The sequence below is a fragment of the Nerophis ophidion genome, linkage group LG16, assembly GCF_033978795.1.
Source record: "Nerophis ophidion isolate RoL-2023_Sa linkage group LG16, RoL_Noph_v1.0, whole genome shotgun sequence".
NCBI lineage: Eukaryota > Metazoa > Chordata > Actinopteri > Syngnathiformes > Syngnathidae > Nerophis > Nerophis ophidion.
In genome coordinates, this window is record NC_084626.1 from 11,028,126 (window position 1) to 11,048,354 (window position 20,229).

A 20,229-nucleotide genomic window follows, 5' to 3' on the forward strand; every position below is an offset into this window, starting at 1 on the left:
TAGATGACAACAGATGAAGCGCGAGCTGTTCAAAGTCGGAACCAGGGGTGGACCACTCCTCTGTGCATCAGTTGGGAGCATCTCTGCTCCAACCTTTAAATAGATCCCTTTTTTATCCTGCACTACCATGAACTAATGCAACGAAATTCGTTCTTATCTGTACTGCAAAGTTCAAATTTGAAAGACAAAAAAAAGGAAGTCTAATAAGTCTTTTAGAACCAGTTGATCTGCCGTTACTCTTTTCCACTCTGCCCTCCTCTCTTGCATGGAGAGGTTATCAGGTGGCCCGCATAATCCGTTTCCACAGAGGACGCACTAGCTGTTCTAAGTCGGGACCCAGGATGGACCACTCCTCTGTGCATCAATTGGGGATGTCTCTGCGCTGTTGAATTGTCTCCATACAAGATGACCTCCTGCTGGCCCCACTATAGACTGGACTCTCACGTTATTAACCGTATCCACTCTGCATCCATTGCACCAGTCACCCCACATCTGCGGTCCCTTCGAAGGTTTCTCATTGTATCCCATTGGGTTGAGTTTTGATGTGGGATCGGAGCCGAGGATGTCGTTGTGGCTTGTGCAGCCCTTTGAGACACTCGTGATTTAGGGCTGCATAAATAAACTTTGATTGATTGATATTATTGTTACTCAAAACGCTCTGCTGTGATTCAGATCAAATCACATTTCAAATGTGCTTTATTTTGGTTTTTGATGAAGAAAAACATACAATCACCAATACAATGTCACGGCGGGATCGCATGTTAAAGCGCGGATCTTTTCCCCAAGATGCAGATGGAACTCCAGAGGCAGTGTGCAGGTAGGACAATGATTTATTTGTCATAAATCAGTCAGGAAATACAAATCAACAGAAAAGCGTGAAGATGGTGAAGCGTAGAACAGGAATCAATAGGTAACTTGTTGCGGGCGCAAACAAGACAGCCAGACCGAGTAGGGCCAAAGGCAGGAATAATTAGCTCTCTGATTACTGCCCGGGAGCAGGCAAGCGTCCCAACACTAATTACAGGCATGTGAAAATAATCAGCACTAGTGTTGTAACGATACCAATTTTTGGGGTACCGGTACTAAAATTACTTCGATACTTTTTGGTACTTTTCTAAATAAAGGGGACCACGAAAAAAGTGCATTAATGACTTTATTTTAACAAAAAAATGTTACAGTACATTAAACATATGTTTATAGCTGGGCGTGTCCCGAGGTGCCCACAGATGGACGAGCGGCGCTGGCAGTAGTCTGAACCGTAACAAAGTCCTTAGATAAAAGAGTAAAAATACTAGACAACTTGTCTTTTAGTAGTAAGTAAACAATTAAAGACTTCTAATTAGTCAGCTGACATATGCAGTAACACAGGGGTCAACAACCTTTTTGAAACCAAGAGCTACTGCTTGGGTACTGATTAATGCGAAGGGCTACCAGTTTGATACACACTTAAATAAGTTGACAGAAATAGCCATTTGCTCTATTTACCTTTAATAAATACATCTATATATATAAAAAAATGGGCATTTCTGTCTGTCATTCCGTCGTAAAAATGTTTCCCTTTTACGGAAGGTTTTTTGTAGAGAATAAATGATGAAAAAACACTTAATTGAACGGTTTAAAAGAGGAAAAAACACGAAAAAAATTTAAATTACATTTTGAAACATAGTTTATCTTTCATTTCGACTCTTTAAAAAATCTAATGAAAAACTAGCTAATTCGAATCTTTTTGAAGAAAAAAAATACAATTATGGAATGTCATTTGTAATTATTCCTGATTAAGATTAATTTTAGAATTTTGATGACATGTTTTAAATAGGTTAAAATCAAATCTGCACTTTGTTAGAATATATAACAAATTGCACCAAGCTATACTTCTAACAAAGACAAATCATTATTTCTTTTAGATTTTCCAGAACACAATTTTTATAAAGATATTCAAAAGACTTTGAAATAAGATTTAAATGTGATTCCACAGATTTTCTAGATTTGACAGAATGTTTTTTTGTATTTTAATCATAATAAGTTTGAATAAATATTTCAGAAATATTCTTCATCAAAAAAACAGAAGTTAAAATGAATAATTAAATTAAAATGTATTTATTATACTTTACAATAATAATACAACCATTTTTTACTTGAACATTGATTTAAATTGTCAAGAAAGAAGAGGAAGGAATTTAAAATGTAAAAAGGTATATGTGTTTAAAAATCCTAATATCATTTTTAGGGGTTTTTTTTTAATCTAAAATTGTCTTTCTGAAAGGTATAGGAAGCAAAGTAAAAAATTAAATGAATTTATTTAAACAAGAGAAGACCAAGTCTTTAAAATATTTTCTTGGATTTTCAAATTCTATTTGAGTTTTGTCTCTCTTAGAATTAAAAATGTCGAGCAAAGCGAGACCAGCTTGCTGGTAAATTAAAAAATTTTAAAAAACAAAGGCAGCTCACTGGTAAGTGCTGCTATTTGAGCTATTTTTAGAACAGGCCAGCGGGTGACTCATCTGGTCCTTACGGGCGACCTGGTGCCCGCGGGCACCGCGTTGGTGACCCCTGCAGTAACATATCATTTATCATTCTATTATTGTGGCTTGTGCAGCCCTTTGAGACATTTGAGATTTAGGGCTGTATAAATAAACATGGATTGATTGATTGATTGATTAATTGATTGATTGATTGATTGATTGTTTGATTGATTGATTGATTGACAAGTGGTAGAAAATGAATTATTAATGTACTTGTTCATTTACTGGTAATATTTGCTTACTTTCTCTTTTAACATGTTCTATCTAAAATGTAATAATCGCGTATTCTTCTGTTATTTGATACTTTACAGTAGTTTTGGATGATACCACACATTTAGGTATCAATTCGATACCAAGTAGTTACAGGATCATACATTGGTCATATTCAAAGTCTTCCTGTGTCCAGGGACATATTTCTTGAGTTTATAAACATAATATCCATTTTCTACCGCTTGTCACATTTTAAAAAAACGAAAGAAGATGTTGTGATGCCCAAAAATATTGACATAATGATAGTAGTATCGACTAGATACATGCCCGTACTTGATATCATTACAGTGGATGTTATGTGTGGATCCACCCATGGTGTTTGTTTACATTGTGACGTCGGTGAGCTGCGGTGTGTAGTGAAACATCTTTAGCTATTCTTCGTCCTGCAGGGATGATACTTGTAAGAAACTTACTTTATTTGTCGCCATGGAGGCGAGGATTAGTGATTTGGAAGTAGCTAAAACACTGCCGACGGTAGATGGACTTTAGCCGCTAACTAGCTAGCCATGTCTTAAAGCACCTCTTCTTGAGGGCATTTCAATGTTATAACTTCACCTTTATCTTTAGTTTTTAGGCCAAAATGTGTCCGTTCTCCCGTTTCTGTCTACACACTGTGTCTGCTTGTAAGTACTCTGTGATTGTGTGCTGCCAAACATGCTCCTCTGCTCCGAAAACCAGCAATATCACGACATGACTACGACGCGGGCGGGGGATGGTGCTGGATTGGTACGTACCGAAAATGATTCATTAGTGAAGTGAATATAGCGCTTTTCTCCATTGCCACAAATCGCTTTACATAGTGAAACCCAATATCTAAGTTACATTTTTTAAACCAGTGTGGGTGGCACTGGGAGCGGGTGGGTAAAGTGTCTTGCCCAAGGACACAACGGCAGTGACTAGGATGGCAGAAGCGGGGATCGAACCTGGAATCCTCAAGTCGCTGGCACGGCCACTCTACCAACCGAGCTATACCGCCCTATACTAGTACCAGTTTACCGTACAACCCTAATCAGCACCCATGGCAACTAAGAAACACAAACTCAGGGGTGTTGAAAAAAGTACTAAGGGAGTCAAACTAAAGTAAAATATGATCCGGGCAACGGATCACGACATAAAATCCCTTTCAACAAATGAACCGCAGCTCCCCAGTTCTGGCAGCACTCATGCAGGGCCGAGCACTCCTACTACAATATTGTATTGGCAAGATACAGTTATTAGATTTAGAAGAACCCGGATATTTGCAATGAAAACATTCTGACATGCGCGTGGCTTTGTAAAAAAAGAGTGCGGGTACTTTCTGGCCCGCCTGCATTCCAGACCTGTCTCCCACCGAAAATGTGTGGTGAATTATGAAGCGTAAAATACGACAGCGGAGACCCCGGACTGTTGAACAACTGAAGCTCTACATAAAACAAGAATGGGAAAGAATTCCACTTTCAAAGCTTCAACTATTAGTTTCCTCAGTTCCCAAACGTTTATTGAGTGTTGTTAAAAGAAAAGGTGATGCAACACAGTGGTGAACATGCCCTTTCCCAACTACTTTGGCATGTGTTGCAGCCATGAAATTCTATTAATTATTATTTGCAGAAAAAAAAAAAAAAAAGTTTATGAGTTTGAACATAAAATATCTTGTCTTTGTTGTGCATTCAATTGAATATGGGTTGAAAATAATTTGCAAATCATTGTATTCCGTTTATATTTACATCTAACACAATTTCCCAACTCATATGGAAACGGGGTTTGTACCTCTTTGCCTCTATGCCGGCTTGCTCCTCCCTCCCAAAACAATCCTGCGAGCTCAGTTCTTCTCAAATAGTGGGGCGGGCTCCAGGGGTTGGTGGAGCGCAGTGCGATGCCAAGGGGGGCGCGCGTGACCCCATAAACATGCTTTAAGTATCATGCTTAGAATCCCACTTTGAAAAGCTGTGCACCACAATAGGTCCTCATTGTAGCCATTAATCCTGACTTCCTCATTTTGTTTAAAATAAAATCAGCACAAATTGTTTTATCTAGTTTGGTTTTGTAGGTTGAAGTGTTTTATGTATTGTGCTCCTGAGGTGATGTTGCTAATAAGTTTGAATGTATTATCGTGTATTAAGTTTATTTAATTTTATTTTTCAGTGTCAAATGGCTCAAGTCCGTCAAAAGGATTACACAGTTTGGGGAATTTCAGGGAAATTGATTGCATTTTAAATGTTTTTTGTTACAGACTAAAAAGTAATGTTAATAAATATATTATTTCCTATAAGTTGATGTATATTTCTTCATTATTTGTTTTCTGTAATCAGAATCAGCTTTATTGTCATTACGCAGGGTAACGAGATTCAGGCCATTCCATACAGTGCGATGTGTGCATGCAAGAAAACAATGTGTAAATATATAAAAATATAAAAAATATAGGAGTGCCCAGAAGGGTGTGGAAGAGAACAGTGTACACTCTATACCAGTGGTTCTTAACCTTTTTGGAGGTTCCGAACCCCACCAGTTTCATACACGCATTCACCGAACCCTTCTTTTGTGAAAAATAAAATGTTTTTTTTTTTCAAATTCAAGACAAAGTAATGTTTTTTTTTTCATGGTGTACAAAATGAACCTTGCATGAACTCACAACAAATTACACACTTGCAAATCAGTGTGACTTCTGCTGTTGCTGTATCCATGATACGTCGATATGGAGAAGTTTTTATTTACACGATGACTCCATACTTGCCAACCCTCCCGATTTTTCCGGGAGAATCCCAAATTCCAGTGCCCCATTCACATCATTTATGTGGCTTTGACACACACATAAGTGAATGCAAGGCATACCGTATTTTTCGGAGTATAAGTCGTTCCGGAGTATCAGTCGCACCTGCTGAAAATGCATAATAAAGAAGGAAAAAAACATATATGAGTCGCACTGGAGTATAAGTAGCATTTTTTGGGGAAATGTATTTGATAAAACCCAAAACCAAGATTAGACATTTGAAAGGCAATTTAGAATAAATAAAGAATAGTGAACAACAGGCTGAATAAGTGTACGTTATATGACGCATAAATAACCAACTGAGAAGGTGCCTGGTATGTTGACGTAACATATTATGGTAAGAGTCATTCAAATAACTATAACATTTAGAACATGCTATACGTTTACCAAACAATCTGTTAAATCTAATCGATAAATCCCATGAAATCGTATACGTCTAGTCTCTTACGTGACTGAGCTAAATAATATTATTTGATATTTACGGTAATGTATTAATAATTTCACGCATAAGTCGCTCCTGAGTATAAGTCGCACCCCCGGGCAAACTATCAAAAAAACTGCGACTTATAGTCCGAAAAATATGGTACTTGGTCAACAGCCATACAGGTCACATTGAGGGTGGCCGTATAAACAACTTTAACACTGTTACAAATACGCACCACACTGTGAACCCACACCAAACAAGAATGACAAACACATTTGGGGAGAACATCCGCACCGTAACATAACATAACAAATACTCAGAATCCCTTGCAGCATTAACTCTTCTGGAATATTCAATATACACCCTTGCTACCACCAAACCCCGCCCACCTCAACCACGCCCGCCCCCCTCCACCTCAACCCCCACTCTCTCCATCGCCCGAATTCAGAGGTCTCAAGGTTGGCAAGTATGGATGAGTTATCATGAATTGATTAACGTGGACCCCGACTTAACAAGTTGAAAAACGTATTCGGGTGTTACCATTTAGTGGTCAATTGTACGGAATATGTACTGAACTGTGCAATCTACTAATAAAAGTTTCAATCAATCAAGCAAAAAAGGGTGTGTCTTGACTGGCTCTACCGAACCGCTGAGGCCGACTCACCGAACCCCTAGGGTTCGATCGAACCCAGGTTAAGTACCACTGCTCTATACTCTCTGTACAATGTACACTCTGTACACTCTGTGCAAATGTACACTCTATACACTCTGTACAAATGTGTACTAATGTTACCAAGCATACAATGTCATGCAGCAGTTTACCTAAAACAATTTTACAGACAAAGTATATTAATTAGTAGGGCTGTGAATGTTTGGGTACCACATGATTCAATTTGATTCTTGGGGGTAAAGATTCGGTTCAGAATACATTTTTCGATTGAAAACAATTCTCTATTCAAAATCAAGACTTTTTTATAACACTGGGTGCCAGTTCTACGATTAACTACATTCCTCTATGAAATAGATAGACATCTCTGATCAGTTTTTGTATCACTTAAAAGAAAACTGATTTTCTTTAACAAAATTCGACCCACTGCTAAGGCAGCAAATTATTCTCTTTTCTACCAACGTTTAGCTCGGTTGGTAGAGTGGCCGTGGCAGCAACTTGAGGGTTGCAGGTTCGATTCCCGCTTCCGCCATCCTAGTCACTGCCGTTCTGTCCTTGGGCAAGACACTTTACCCACCTGCTTCCAGTGCCACCCACACTGGTTTAAATGTAACTTAGATATTGGGTTTCACTATGTAAAGCGCTTTGAGTCACTAGAGAAAAAGCGCTATATAAATATAATTTACTTCACTTCACTTAAAGTAAACCTGTACAGTAGATATGGGCCTCCACATCAACAGTATGATTTGTCTGAGTGGCTGGACAGGAGAGACAAAAAAAATAATAACAAATAAAAGTATAAATAAAAAAATCTATTCTTTTGAATGTTTTTAAATTGATAAAGAATCGTTACAATTAAGAACCGCGATTTTTTCGAAAATCTTTTTTGAGAACCCTACTATTTATAGTCGCGGTGGGCATAACAGAAAATAATTGAGAAGTTCTAGACTAGCTTGACGTAAACTTCTCTGATTTTGGATCAACAAATGTAATTACATTGCCTGTTGTAATCAGCAGTATGCGAAAGCATTGAAAACACCACCGTACCAATGCTGGCGTCTCAGGTGGCTAATAAAAGGTTTGATGTGTTATTGTTTTTTTTTCCTTTTTGTGGAGTGTTTGCAGATTTGGTGCATCCATTTTCTACAGCTTGTCCCTTTCGGGGTCGCGGGGGGGCGCTGGAGCCTATCTCAGCTGCATTCCGGCGGAAGGTGTCGTACACCCTAGACAAGTCGCCACCTCATCCCAGGGCCAACACACATTCACACTGGTGAAAATGCGTAAAATGTCTTCCTTTTGAAACAGTAAAGACGCCCCACAAAATTGACGCCATGTGTACCAAAAGCGCCTTATTGCAGTGTAACTTGCCAAGTGACATGTGACCAAATATTACCATTGCTGTTTGTTTACTTTTGACCCAGCTGATTCGGTCACATTTTCAGTAGACCCATAATAAATCCATAAAAGAACCAAATTTCATGAATGTTTTTTGTGACCAACAAGTATGTCCTCCAATCACTCGATCACAAAAAAAATAATGTCACACCGCATTGAGGGATGTCTTGTCGTGGTAAACTTTACCATGAATTGATTAACGTGGACCCCGACTTAAACAAGTTGAACAACGTATTCGGGTGTTACCATTTAGTGGTCAATTGTGCGGAATATGTACTGAACTGTGCAATCTACTAATAAAAGTTTCAATCAATCAATCAATCAATTAATGGTTTCTTTTGTCTTGTGAATCGCATGTTTTATTTTGAAAAGTAACTCTCGTTTCAGATCACTTGCCCTTCCTATTGTGTCATCAGTCTGACGTCATCCCTGACCCCTGATTGTTTCCACCTGTTTCCCAATAACCTCATGAGTCATATAAGCCCACGCCTCCCCTTGTTCTATGCCAGATCGTCTCGAGCTTTCGTGCCTGTCTTGCGTCCATTTGCGTGCTTTGCCTCGTCCCACGTTTATATTCCTGAATCCTGAATTCCCTCGCTGCTATTTTGAGTGACTTTTCTCATCCTCAGTAGAGTGATTTTGTTATTTAGTTTTTTCGACCGAAATGGTGAGTTATTATATTTCCAGATGATACTTTCTTTTCTCAAATTTTTGAGTGATTTTTTTTGTTAACCTGTATTAGATTAAGATAAAGTGAAGAAATGTTCATAGACATTGTTTTCTTCCACCTGTTGGAGCGTTTTATGTTAAGTTTTATATCAGATACCGCGCAAATTATAGTTTGTCTTTGTTTTTGTGTTTTCCTGCTTTTACGAGTGATTCTCAGTTGCTCCCTTTTTTTTTTTTGACCTTTTTCGCCGACAGTTTTTGTAATTGTAGATATACTGTATTTCCTTGAATTGCTGCAGGGCATATAGTATGCGCCTGCCTTGAATTACTGCAGGGTCAAACTCGCTTCGCAAAATAATTAGCGCATGCTTAGTATTACCGCCTGGTCAAACTCCTGACGTCACGAGTGACACTTCCCCTGTCATCCTTTTCAAAATGGAGGACGCTGATTTCAATACCGGTAATTTAAAATCGCATAAAGGGAAGAAAATTAAGAGCTATTCAGTAGGATTTAAGGTCCAAGCCTACATCACAGTCAATTTTTTACTGCATGCCTTTGGTAAGTGCCGGAGTGAGAAGAGGTTTTAGAATAATTAGTGCATGCTTACTTTTACCGCATGCCTTTGGTAAGCGCAGGAGTGAGAAGATGTTTTAAAATAATTAGCGCCCCGGTGGAAATTCAAGGAAATACGGTAGTATTACTCTGACTCTGGAGGTGAAAGAGCCGTCAAAAGACAAGCCTAACAAAGTATCCCTACTCTGCATCTAAATTCAATCCTTTGTCCAAGCCTGACAAATAAGAAAAACAAGTTAAAGTTAAAGTACCAATGATTGTCACACTAACACTAGGTGTGGTGATATTTGTCCTCTGCATTTGACCCATCCCCTTAATCACCCCCTGGGAGGTGAGGGGAGCAGTGAGCAGCAGCGGTGCTGCGTCTAGGAATCATTTGTGGTGATTTAACCCCAAATTCCAACCCTTGATGCTAATTGCCAAACAGGGAGGTAATGGGTCCCATTTATATAGGCTTTGGTATGACTCGGGCGGGATTTGATCTCAGGGCGGACACTCTAACCCAGGGGTGTCAAACGTACGGCCCGCGGGCCAGATCAGGCCAGCAAACAGGTTTTATCCGGCCAGCTGGATGAGTTTGCCAAGTACAACAATGAGCCAATTTTTTTTAATGAATTAAACCGCTGTTGTAAATGTGTCCACTAGATGTTGCAATGGCAATTCTTCGTATCTTTGCAGATGAGCTACAAATATAAAATATTGAAAATGAACAAACTACATAAAAAACATCCTGTTATTTGATTTTGATATTGTTTTTTTATCTTTGTAGATTGAAAATTAACACCAATGAGTTGACTGATGAACATGATCACATAAAGTCAAAGTTAAAGTACCAATGATTGTCACACACACACTAAGTGTAGTGAAATTTGTCCTCTGCATTTGACCCATACCCTTGTTCACCCCCTGGGAGGTGAGGGGAGCAGTGGGCAGCAGCAGTGCCGCGCCCAGGAATCATTTTTGGTGATTTAACCCCCAATTCCAACCCTTGATGCTGAGTGCCAAGCAGGGAGGTAATGGGTCCCATTCCATTAATTCCGATCGTATGAAAAAACACAAATAAAGGTAGAATATTATTAACCACAACATGTAAGAGTAAAAAAAACAAAAAAAAAACATTATCATTTGTACATTTTCGGAATGTGCACTCTTGTTCTGTTTTTAAACAAAGAAAACAATCTGATGTTTGTCTATAATTTCAAGTTATCGTGCTGTAATTTTCCTAGTCCGGCCCACTTGGGAGTAGATTTTTCTCCATGAGGCCCCCGATCTAAAATGAGTTTGAAACCCCTGCTCTAACCAATAGGCCACTGAGTTGTAGAAATGATTGGAAACTCAAGACAGCCATGACATTGTGTTCTTTACAATAGGGGTGGGCGATATCGCAAATTTGGGTATCGATACCGATTCGATCCGATACCGGCCAGTATCGCCGATACCGATATCGATACCGGAAGTGTCGTCATCTGATGGGGGGAGGGGGGGACTTCGGGGTATCGATACTTTTGAAAAACAAATTTGTACTTTTGCCTTTATTAATTGATTATGATAATAATACAACACAGGACATGTCTAACATCATATTCATGAATTAAACACCAATACAACTTTATTTTCAATAGATAATGCAGGCTCAGGTCCCTCCCCGTTCAGTGTCACAGAGGACTGGGCTGTCTGTTCACTTGTAATGATCTGTTGATTGTGTTCATATTTATGTTATTTGCTCAGGCGACCCTTGTTCACAAACACTAAGACATCAGTGAGTCTTGTAATCACTCCAAATGACACAGTCGCGGGTGAACTCGAATGCACTGAGAAAAGAACGAATCATTTCATTAAGTGATTCAGTTTGTTCACTCAAATGATTCGTTCGAACAAACAAATCGTTCGCGAACAACCCATCAATAGGGAGGAGGGTGGAGTGGTGAGGCGCGCCGCGCTGCGCTCACATTTTTTTTTTAATCGGAGTGATTCGCTTAATTTGGTGAAGTATCGATACCATCACGCCAGTATCGATACGATACCGATACTCACCAAGTATCGATACTTGGGTATCGATACGCCCAGCCCTACTTTACAAGTGTATGTAAACTTTTGACCACGACTGTATGTACGAGAGCACATGTGTCCCTCAAGTGTTAATAATGAAGTAGTAATATTTAAGACAATTCATATTGCGACTACATTTTTTCTGTGCTACAAAAAATGTCTGTGCTACTATTTATTTTAATTTAGTAGCAAGTAAAAAAGGTAAGCGTACAGCCCTGAACGTGTTGTCGCACGGCCACACTATCTTACATGCTAAACATCCAGCCATGTTTTGTGCTTTCTCACCTGTGTAGTCCTCCATGCACTCGCAAGTGAAGCCCCCCTCTCTGCTGCGACACACGCCATGAGCTCCGCAGGGTTTGGAGTAGCACAGGTCGATCTCGGTCTCGCAGTAATCTCCCGTGAAGCCGGCGGGACAGCGGCAGCGCAGGCCGGCGATGGGGTGGATGGGCCTGAACAAGATGGTGTCGGACGCCACGAAGGGCGCCAAACTGTCGAACTTGAGCACGGACACGCACTTCATGTAGTTCTCGCAGGGCTCGCGGAGGCAGATGTTGTCGTCAAACGGCAGGACTTCCTGGGAGGAGATCTGAGCCAGCAGGCTGCGGTTGAGGTAGAGTCTCTCCTGGAGCTCCGCGGAGCCAAAAAACTCTGCCCCGCCGCCTTCTGCCTCTCTCCCGGCGCCCTCCTCTTCTTGATCGCCCTGGCCTGGGGGTCGCCGGGGGCTGTCGCCCGCAATGGCCACAGAGAGGCTGACGTTGAGGATGCGGGCGCTGACGTCCGTGTCGTCCTGGATGTTGAAGATGACGACGTCTTGGGGCGCCGCCGAGAGCACGCGCGCCACGCCGTCCAGGAACTGGGTGAGCAGCAGAGAGAGGAAGTGCTCCTGGGAGGTGTTGGCCAGCCTCAGCGTGATGCTGTTGGATAACATCTCGTCCGTGATGATGGTGACCTGAAGGAGGCACTGGGCAGACACCGAGTGGACGCCATCTGCACACACAGAGAGGAAGACTTCATCAGCACCCTTTTACACCTTAACTGCTGTACACAAAAAGGTTAAAACTTATTGAAACATGCACCCAAACTCTGCTGTTACGTGTCTGATAAATATAACAAACTTAAGTCGGATTAACTTGACATTTCTCACTTAGCTCATTGCGTTCTATAAAAAAGCTAGAGATGTCCGATAATGGCTTTTTTGCCGATATCTGGTATTCCGATATTGTCCAACTCTTAATTACCGATTCCAATATCAACCGATACCAATATATACAGTCGTAGAATTAACACATTATTATGCCTAATTTTGTTGTGATGCCCCGCTGGATGCATTAAACAATGTAACAAGATTTTCCAAAATAAATCAACTCAAGTTATGGAAAACAATGCCAACATGGCACTGCCATATTTATTATTGAAGTCACAAAGTGCATTATTTTTTATAACATGCCTCAAAACAGCAGTTTGGAATTTGGGACATGCTCTCCCTGAGAGAGCATGAGGAGGTTGAGGTGGGTGGGGTGGGATTGAGGTGGGGGGGGGGGGGGGGGCTAGCGGGGTGTGTATATTGTAGCGTCCCGGAAGAGTTAGTGCTGCAGAGGGTTCTAGGTATTTGTTCTGTTGCGTTACGGTGCGGATGTTCTCCCGAAGTGTGTTTGTCGGTCTTGTTTGGTGTGGGTTCACAATGTGGCGCATATTTGTAACAGTGTTAAAGTTGTTTATACGGCCATCCTCAGTGTGACCTGTATGGCTGTTAACCAAGTATGCATGCATTCACTTGTGTGTGTGTGAAAAGCTGTAGATATTATGTGACTGGGCCAGCACATAAAGGTAGTGCCTTGAAGGTGTATTAGTGCTCTGTATTTCCCCCTACATCTGTGTACCACTCCGTACAACGGCGTTTTAAAGAGTCATAAATTTTACTTTTTGAAACTGATTCCGCTAATTTACGATATCACACCTTAAAGCATTTATTGGCCAATAATATTGGCAGTCCAATGTTTTGGGACATCTTTAAAAACAGCCCGCTGTAACTTTGGGGTGTTTAGTCAGATCACTACCAAATGTGGTACATACATTTAGGGGACTAATTAGCACAGTGTTTTTCAACCACTGTGCCACGGCACACTAGTGTGCCATGAGGTACAGTCTGGTGTGCCATGGGAAATTATGTAATTTCACCTATTTGGGGTAAAAATATTTTTTGCAAACAAGTGATTATAGTCTGCAAATAATGTGCCATTGTTGAGTGTCGGTGCTGTCGAGCTCGGCGCCGTAACAATGTAATACTCTTCCATATCAGTAGGTGGCAGCCGGTAGCTAATTGCTTTGTAGATGTCGGGAACAGGTTGTGTGAGGCGACGATGGTTTGTTGTGATCCCAAAATGCAGACGACAGTGGGAGGTAGCATGCAGATGAAAAGGTGTCTAATGATAAAACCAAAAATAAACAAAAGGTGAGTGCCCCTAAGAAAAGGCATTGAAGCTTAGGGAAACTAAAACTGAACTGCATGCAAAGTAAACAAAAACAGAAAGCTGGACGACAGCAAAGACGTACAGCATGTGGAGCAGACGGCGTCCACAAAGTACATACGGACATGACATGACAATCATCAATGTCCCCACAAAGAAGGATAGCAACAACTTAAATATTCTTGATTGCTAAAACAAAGCCGATGCAGAGAATAGCGCTCAAAGGAAGACCTGAAACTGCTACAGGAAAACACCAACCAAACGGGAAAAGCCACCAAAATAGGAGCGCAAGACAATAACTGAAACACTACACACAGGAAAACACCAAAAAACTCAAAATAAGTCAGGGTGTGATGTGACAGGTGGTGACAGTACACCTACTTTGAGACAAGAGCTATATTGATGCATGCTTGGTTAGGGTTTAAAGTCATATCCAACCATTGCGACAACAACTTTTTATCGGCTGCTGAGTTGAATTTTTAAGGATTTCTGCTGGTGGTATTCCTCAGAATTTTTTTAATGAAAAAAAATGTGCTTTGGCTCAAAAAAGTGTTGAAAAGCACTGGATTAGCACATATTTGTCAAATTTAGTGAGAATGTTTAAAAAAACATGGCCGTTAAGTAAAACGTCTTTGTAGCCGCACCCGACTAATTGACTTATTGCCGATTTGTTTAAAGATCAGAATATATCTGTGTTACATCTATGCTCGCATGTCTTCCCAATTCATTGGTGGTTCCTCAGATGCAGTCATGTAGTCATCAAAGTGGGGAGGTACGGGGCCCCAAGCACAGGGTGGACCCCTCTCGGCTTTTGGAAAGTTTGAAGATATTTTTTCTGTCATTTAGATTTAGACTTAGACTTTGACAAACTTTATGGATCCACAAGGGAAATTGTTCCACAAAGTAGCTCAGTTACAAAGGATGGAAAAGGGAAGTATGAAAAGGATTATGCACACAAGGGCACTAAAAGAGGGCGAACACAAAAAGGTATTAAGTAGACTAAAAATGTACCATAGTAGCAATATAAAATCAATCAATCAATCAATGTTTACTTATATAGCCCTAAATCACTAGTGTCTCAAAGGGCTGCACAAACCACCACGACATCCTCGGTAGGCCCACATAAGGGCAAGGAAAACTCACACCCAGTGGGACATCGGTGACAATAATGACCCAGTGGGACGTCGGTGACAATGATGAGTATGAGAACCTTAGAGAGGAGGAAAGCAATGGATGTCGAGCGGGTCTAACATGATACTGTGAAAGTTCAATCCACAATGGATCCAACACAGTCGCGAGAGTCCAGTCCAAAGCGGATCCAACACAGCAGCGAGAGTCCCGTTCACAGCGGAGCCAGCAGGAAACCATCCCAAGCGGAGGCGGATCGGCAGCGCAGAGATGTCCCCAGCCGATACATAGGCAAGCAGTACATGGCCACCGGATCGGACCGGACCCCCTCCACAGGGGAGAGTGGGACATAGAAGAAAAAGAAAAGAAACAGCAGATCAACTGGTCTAAAAAGGGAGTCTATTTAAAGGCTAGAGTATACAAATGAGTTTTAAGGTGAGACTTAAATGCTTCTACTGAGGTGGCATCTCGAACTGTTACCGGGAGGGCATTCCAGAGTACTGGAGCCCGAACGGAAAACGCTCTATAGCCCGCAGACTTTTTTTGGGCTTTGGGAATCACTAACAAGCCGGAGTCCTTTGAACGCAGATTTCTTGCCGGGACATATGGTACAATACAATCGGCAAGATAGGATGGAGCTAGACCGTGTAGTATTTTATACGTAAGTAGTAAAACCTTAAAGTCACATCTTAAGTGCACAGGAAGCCAGTGCAGGTGAGCCAGTACAGGCGTAATGTGATCAAACTTTCTTGTTCTTGTCAAAAGTCTAGCAGCCGCATTTTGTACCAACTGTAATCTTTTAATGCTAGACATGGGGAGACCCGAAAATAATACGTTACAGTAGTCGAGGCGAGACGTAACAAACGCATGGATAATGATCTCAGCGTCTTTAGTGGACAGAATGGAGCGAATTTTAGCGATATTACGGTGATGAAAGAAGGCCGTTTTAGTAACGCTTTTAATGTGTGCCTCAAAGGAGAGAGTTGGGTCGAAGATAATACCCAGATTCTTTACCGTGTCGCCTTGTTTAATTGTTTGGTTGTCAAATGTTAGAGTTGTATTATTAAATAGAGTTCGGTGTCTAGCAGGACCGATAATCAGCATTTCCGTTTTTTTGGCGTTGAGTTGCAAAAAGTTAGCGGATATCCATTGTTTAATTTCATTAAGACACGCCTCCAGCTGACTACAATCCGGCGTGTTGGTCAGCTTTAGGGGCATGTAGAGTTGGGTGTCATCAGCATAACAGTGAAAGCTAACACCGTATTTGCGTATGATGTCACCTAGCGGCAGCATGTAGATGCTGAAGAGTGCAGGGCCAAGGACCGAACCCTGGGGAACTCCACACGTTACCTTAACGTAGTCCGAGGTCACATTGTTATGGGAGACACACTGCATCCTATCAGTAAGATAAGAGTTAAACCAAGACAGGGCTAAGTCTGACATACCAATTCGTGTTTTGATACGTTCTAATAAAATATTATGATCGACGGTATCGAAAGCAGCGCTAAGATCGAGGAGCAGCAACATAGATGACGCATCAGAATCCATCGTTAGCAATAGATCATTAGTCATTTTTGCGAGGGCTGTCTCCGTGGAGTGATTTGCTCTGAAACCGGATTGAAAGGTTTCACATAGATTGTTAGACGCTAAGTGTTCATTTAACTGCTCCGCAACAATTTTTTCAAGGATTTTTGAAATAAAGGGAAGGTGAGACACCGGTCGGTAGTTTACCATGAGGTCAGGATCGAGGTTTGGTCTTTCAAGAAGAGGATGAATAATCGCTTTTTTGAATGCTAGGGGAACAGTGCCCGAGGAGAGTGATAAGTTTATAATATTTAGCACTGATGGACCTAATAATACAAAGAGCTCCTTGATCAGTTTCCCAGGAAGAGGGTCAAGTAAGCATGTTGTCTGTTTTATTCCATTTACACGTTGTAACAATTCCTCTAATGTTATTTCCTCAAAACGAGAGAAACTATTTTGGAGGGCAGTATCCGCCGTATATACCATCGTATCAGTGTTAATAGAACCCCGTTGTAGCTGGGACGCATTGTCTTTAATCTCCTTTCTAATGACTTCAATTTTCTTACTAAAGAATTGCATAAAGTCATCAGCTGAGTGGGTTGAGCTACTGGAAGGGGTCCCTTGTTGGGTTAGCGATGCTACCGTACTAAACAAAAATTTAGGATCGTTTTTATTACGGTGGATGAGATTTGAGTAATATTTAGCTTTAGCTAAGGTAAGTTATTAAACCATCACTCCATGCATGATGGTGCACCTCAAGTTTAGTCGTGCGCCATTTGCGTTCCAGCTTTCTACATAATAATTTCTGAGCTCTAGTTTCTTCTATAAACCACGGGGTGCGCTTTTTTGGAGCCTTTTTTAACTTTAGCGGTGCTATGTTATCAATGGTTTCGCGCAGGGTGTCATTAAAGTTGTTAGTGAGGTTATCAATAGAGCCCACATACTTTGGGAATGGTGCCATAACCGAGGGCAGTAGGTCAGCAAGAGTTGTCGTTGTGGCCGTATTAATGTTGCGGCTGCTATAGCAGTTATTATTATTATTAGTTTGACGAACATGCGTCTGAACCTCGAATTTTATAAGGTAATGATCGGACAATACTTTAGTATACGGGAGTATCGTAACTTTGGAGACGGTGATACCCCTGACAAGCACTAGGTCTATCGTATTACCGTTGCGATGCGTGGGTTCCTTTATTATTTGTGTGAGACCACAGCTATCAATTACAGTCTGGAGCGCTACGCACGGTAGGTCCGATGGGGTATTCATATGGATATTAAAGTCCCCCATTATGATTATATTATCGGCGTGTGTCACTAGATCAGCAACGAACTCTGAGAATTCATTGATAAAGTCCGAATAGGGCCCTGGGGGGCGGTAGATAACAGCCAGGTGTAGAGGCAGCGGTGTGACAGACTTCATAGTAAGCACCTCGAACGATTTATATTTATTATTTATGTTAGGACTAAGGTTAAAGTTTTTGTTGTATATTAGTGCGACCCCCCCACCCCTTTTAAGCGGACGGGCAATATGCGCATGTGTAAAGTTAGGAGGACATGCCTCATTTAGCGCAAAAAAGTCGTTTGGTTTAGGCCAGGTTTCGCTGAGACCGATGACGTTAAGATTGTTTTCTCTGATAATATCATTAACTAATAACGTTTTGGGAGACAATGATCTTATGTTTAAAAAACCTATATTATAGGTAGTGGGCTGTTTTAGGGAGTTTTTGATCAAATTATCCGTAGTAGCAATATTAATAATGTTGTGTTTATTATGCCCAGTGCATTTAGTATAGTTACGACCATATCTAGGAATTGATACGACAGGAATTGTTTGTTTGTTGCTTTGATAAACTGCACGCATCATGGTTAGCCACCTCAGTAACGGGGATTTTCCGATTGTTTGTTTGTTGCTTTGATAAACTGCACGCATCATAGTTAGCCACCTCAGTAACACACATGTCCAACTCTGAAACACTCAAAGCAGAAAAAACGTGTTCTAATTTAACTGGCTCCTTACCCAGACCAGTAGTCTCGCATTTTCCATTTAAATCTGGCTGCAGGATGGAGGGAAGTGGTGTTCTGTGGGGATTAGCCTTCTGCTTTGTTTTTAGCCCCGCTCGACATCCGCGTTTCCGATCACACCGCTGGCGTCTGCTCCGTAGACGGCCCCCGCTGCTACTAGACTCCCCTGCTTCACAGGCCGCTGGATGTAGCCGCCGACGTATTCCCATGCTAGTTAGCATGTTTAGCACGCACGCGTCTATCAGTCCAAAACGGCCCGATATGTCCACATCCAGAAGTGTCTGGCGGTCGTACGTGATCACGGAGTGACCACGATGTGAGCCAGCCATAAAGTCTGTGGAATTGTCCGGTATTTCTGCCAAATGTTTCATCTTTAGCAGGAGCTCCGCGAGGACGCAGCCCGTCCGGGCGCCGCCATCTTGGAATCATATAACATACTGTATTTTTCCGATTATAAGTCGCTCCGGAGTATACGTCGCACCGGCCGAAAATGCAAAATAAAGAAGGAAAAAAAACATATATACGTCGCATTTTTGGGGGGAAATTTATTTGATAAAGTCCAACACCAAGAATAGACATTTGAAAGGCAATTTAAATAAATAAAGAATAGTGAATAACAGGCTGAATAAGTGTACGATATATGACGCATTAATAACCAACTGAGAAGGTGCCTGGTATGTTAACGTAACATATTATGGTAAGAGTCATTCAAATAACTATAACTTATAGAACATGCTATACGTTTACCAAACAATCTGTCACACCTAATCGATAAATCCCATGAAATCTTCTTCCTCGATGTCGCTTCTAAACAACTCTGCCAACTCCAAAGGTATGCGCCGCTTCCTATTGTTGTTTGCTGCTGCATATTTCAATACGTCCGGCTTTAAATCTGCAGTACATGATTTCCTTTTCCGTGCCACTTTTGTTCAGCCCTTCTCTGTTTTCATAAGTTACCGGCAACGATGAAATGATCCATTTTAATAGCAAGGCAGTAGCATATAGCAGTTAGCATTCCATGACCCACAATGCACTTCTACCACGACCCTCCCCCGCCGAATTCTTATTGGTTGACGTCTATGTGACGATTGCTGACATTTTCTTCATCTCTTCTGCGAACGGGTTGAATAATATTTGATATTTTACAGTAATGTGTTAATAATTTCACACATACTGTAAGTCGCTCCGGAGTGTGCATTAATAATCGGATTAATCGTTGCAACCCTAGCTATGTTAATCTTATCTTTTAAAAAGATGTTTCCAACTGAGTTTATGCAATAAATCGTTTTTTTTGTTTTTGATAACATACCAAGTGTGTGTGAGGCGGTGTTGTGGGTTTAAGGTGGGGTTGGGGGCCATTCAGGAGTCTTGTGTATGGGAGCCCACAATTTGGGGTTACGCCACTGGTCATGTCTATAGTTCATGAGGCGTTCACACTCCAGCACACATGACCAAAGGAAAGATTTTGTCTTTAAAAGCTGCCAAATTGCAAACTAAATAGAAGGACGCTTACAAGAAACACTTTCTTCATCAGAAGAGTTTTTGTTTGCTCTACAAAAGATAACAGATGTACGCCAGGCCGGGCCGAAAAAAGAACAAGCTTATGTTCCCTTTCAGTACAGTCCAAGCTGCTAATCAGGAATTTCTATGCCTGCTTTCATTGCAAACGTTGTCTTTCTTTGTCCCGGAAGCAGAAATGGACGTTTAGGAATTTACATGCCAAGTCTTTGGTTCAACAGTTGAAGTTGTTCTCAGTGCAGATAATCAC

At 41.1% G+C, this 20,229-nt stretch overlaps 1 protein-coding gene across 1 annotated transcript in view; it reads right to left on the reverse strand.

Moving 5' to 3' along the window:
* Positions 1–20,229, reverse strand: part of celsr2 (cadherin, EGF LAG seven-pass G-type receptor 2) — a 269,713-nt gene that overhangs the window by 162,385 nt on the left and 87,099 nt on the right. The window contains exon 2 of the mRNA XM_061874218.1: positions 11,602–12,306. Coding sequence (XP_061730202.1) covers positions 11,602–12,306 — 705 coding nt within the window. The remainder of the gene's footprint in view (positions 1–11,601; positions 12,307–20,229) is intronic.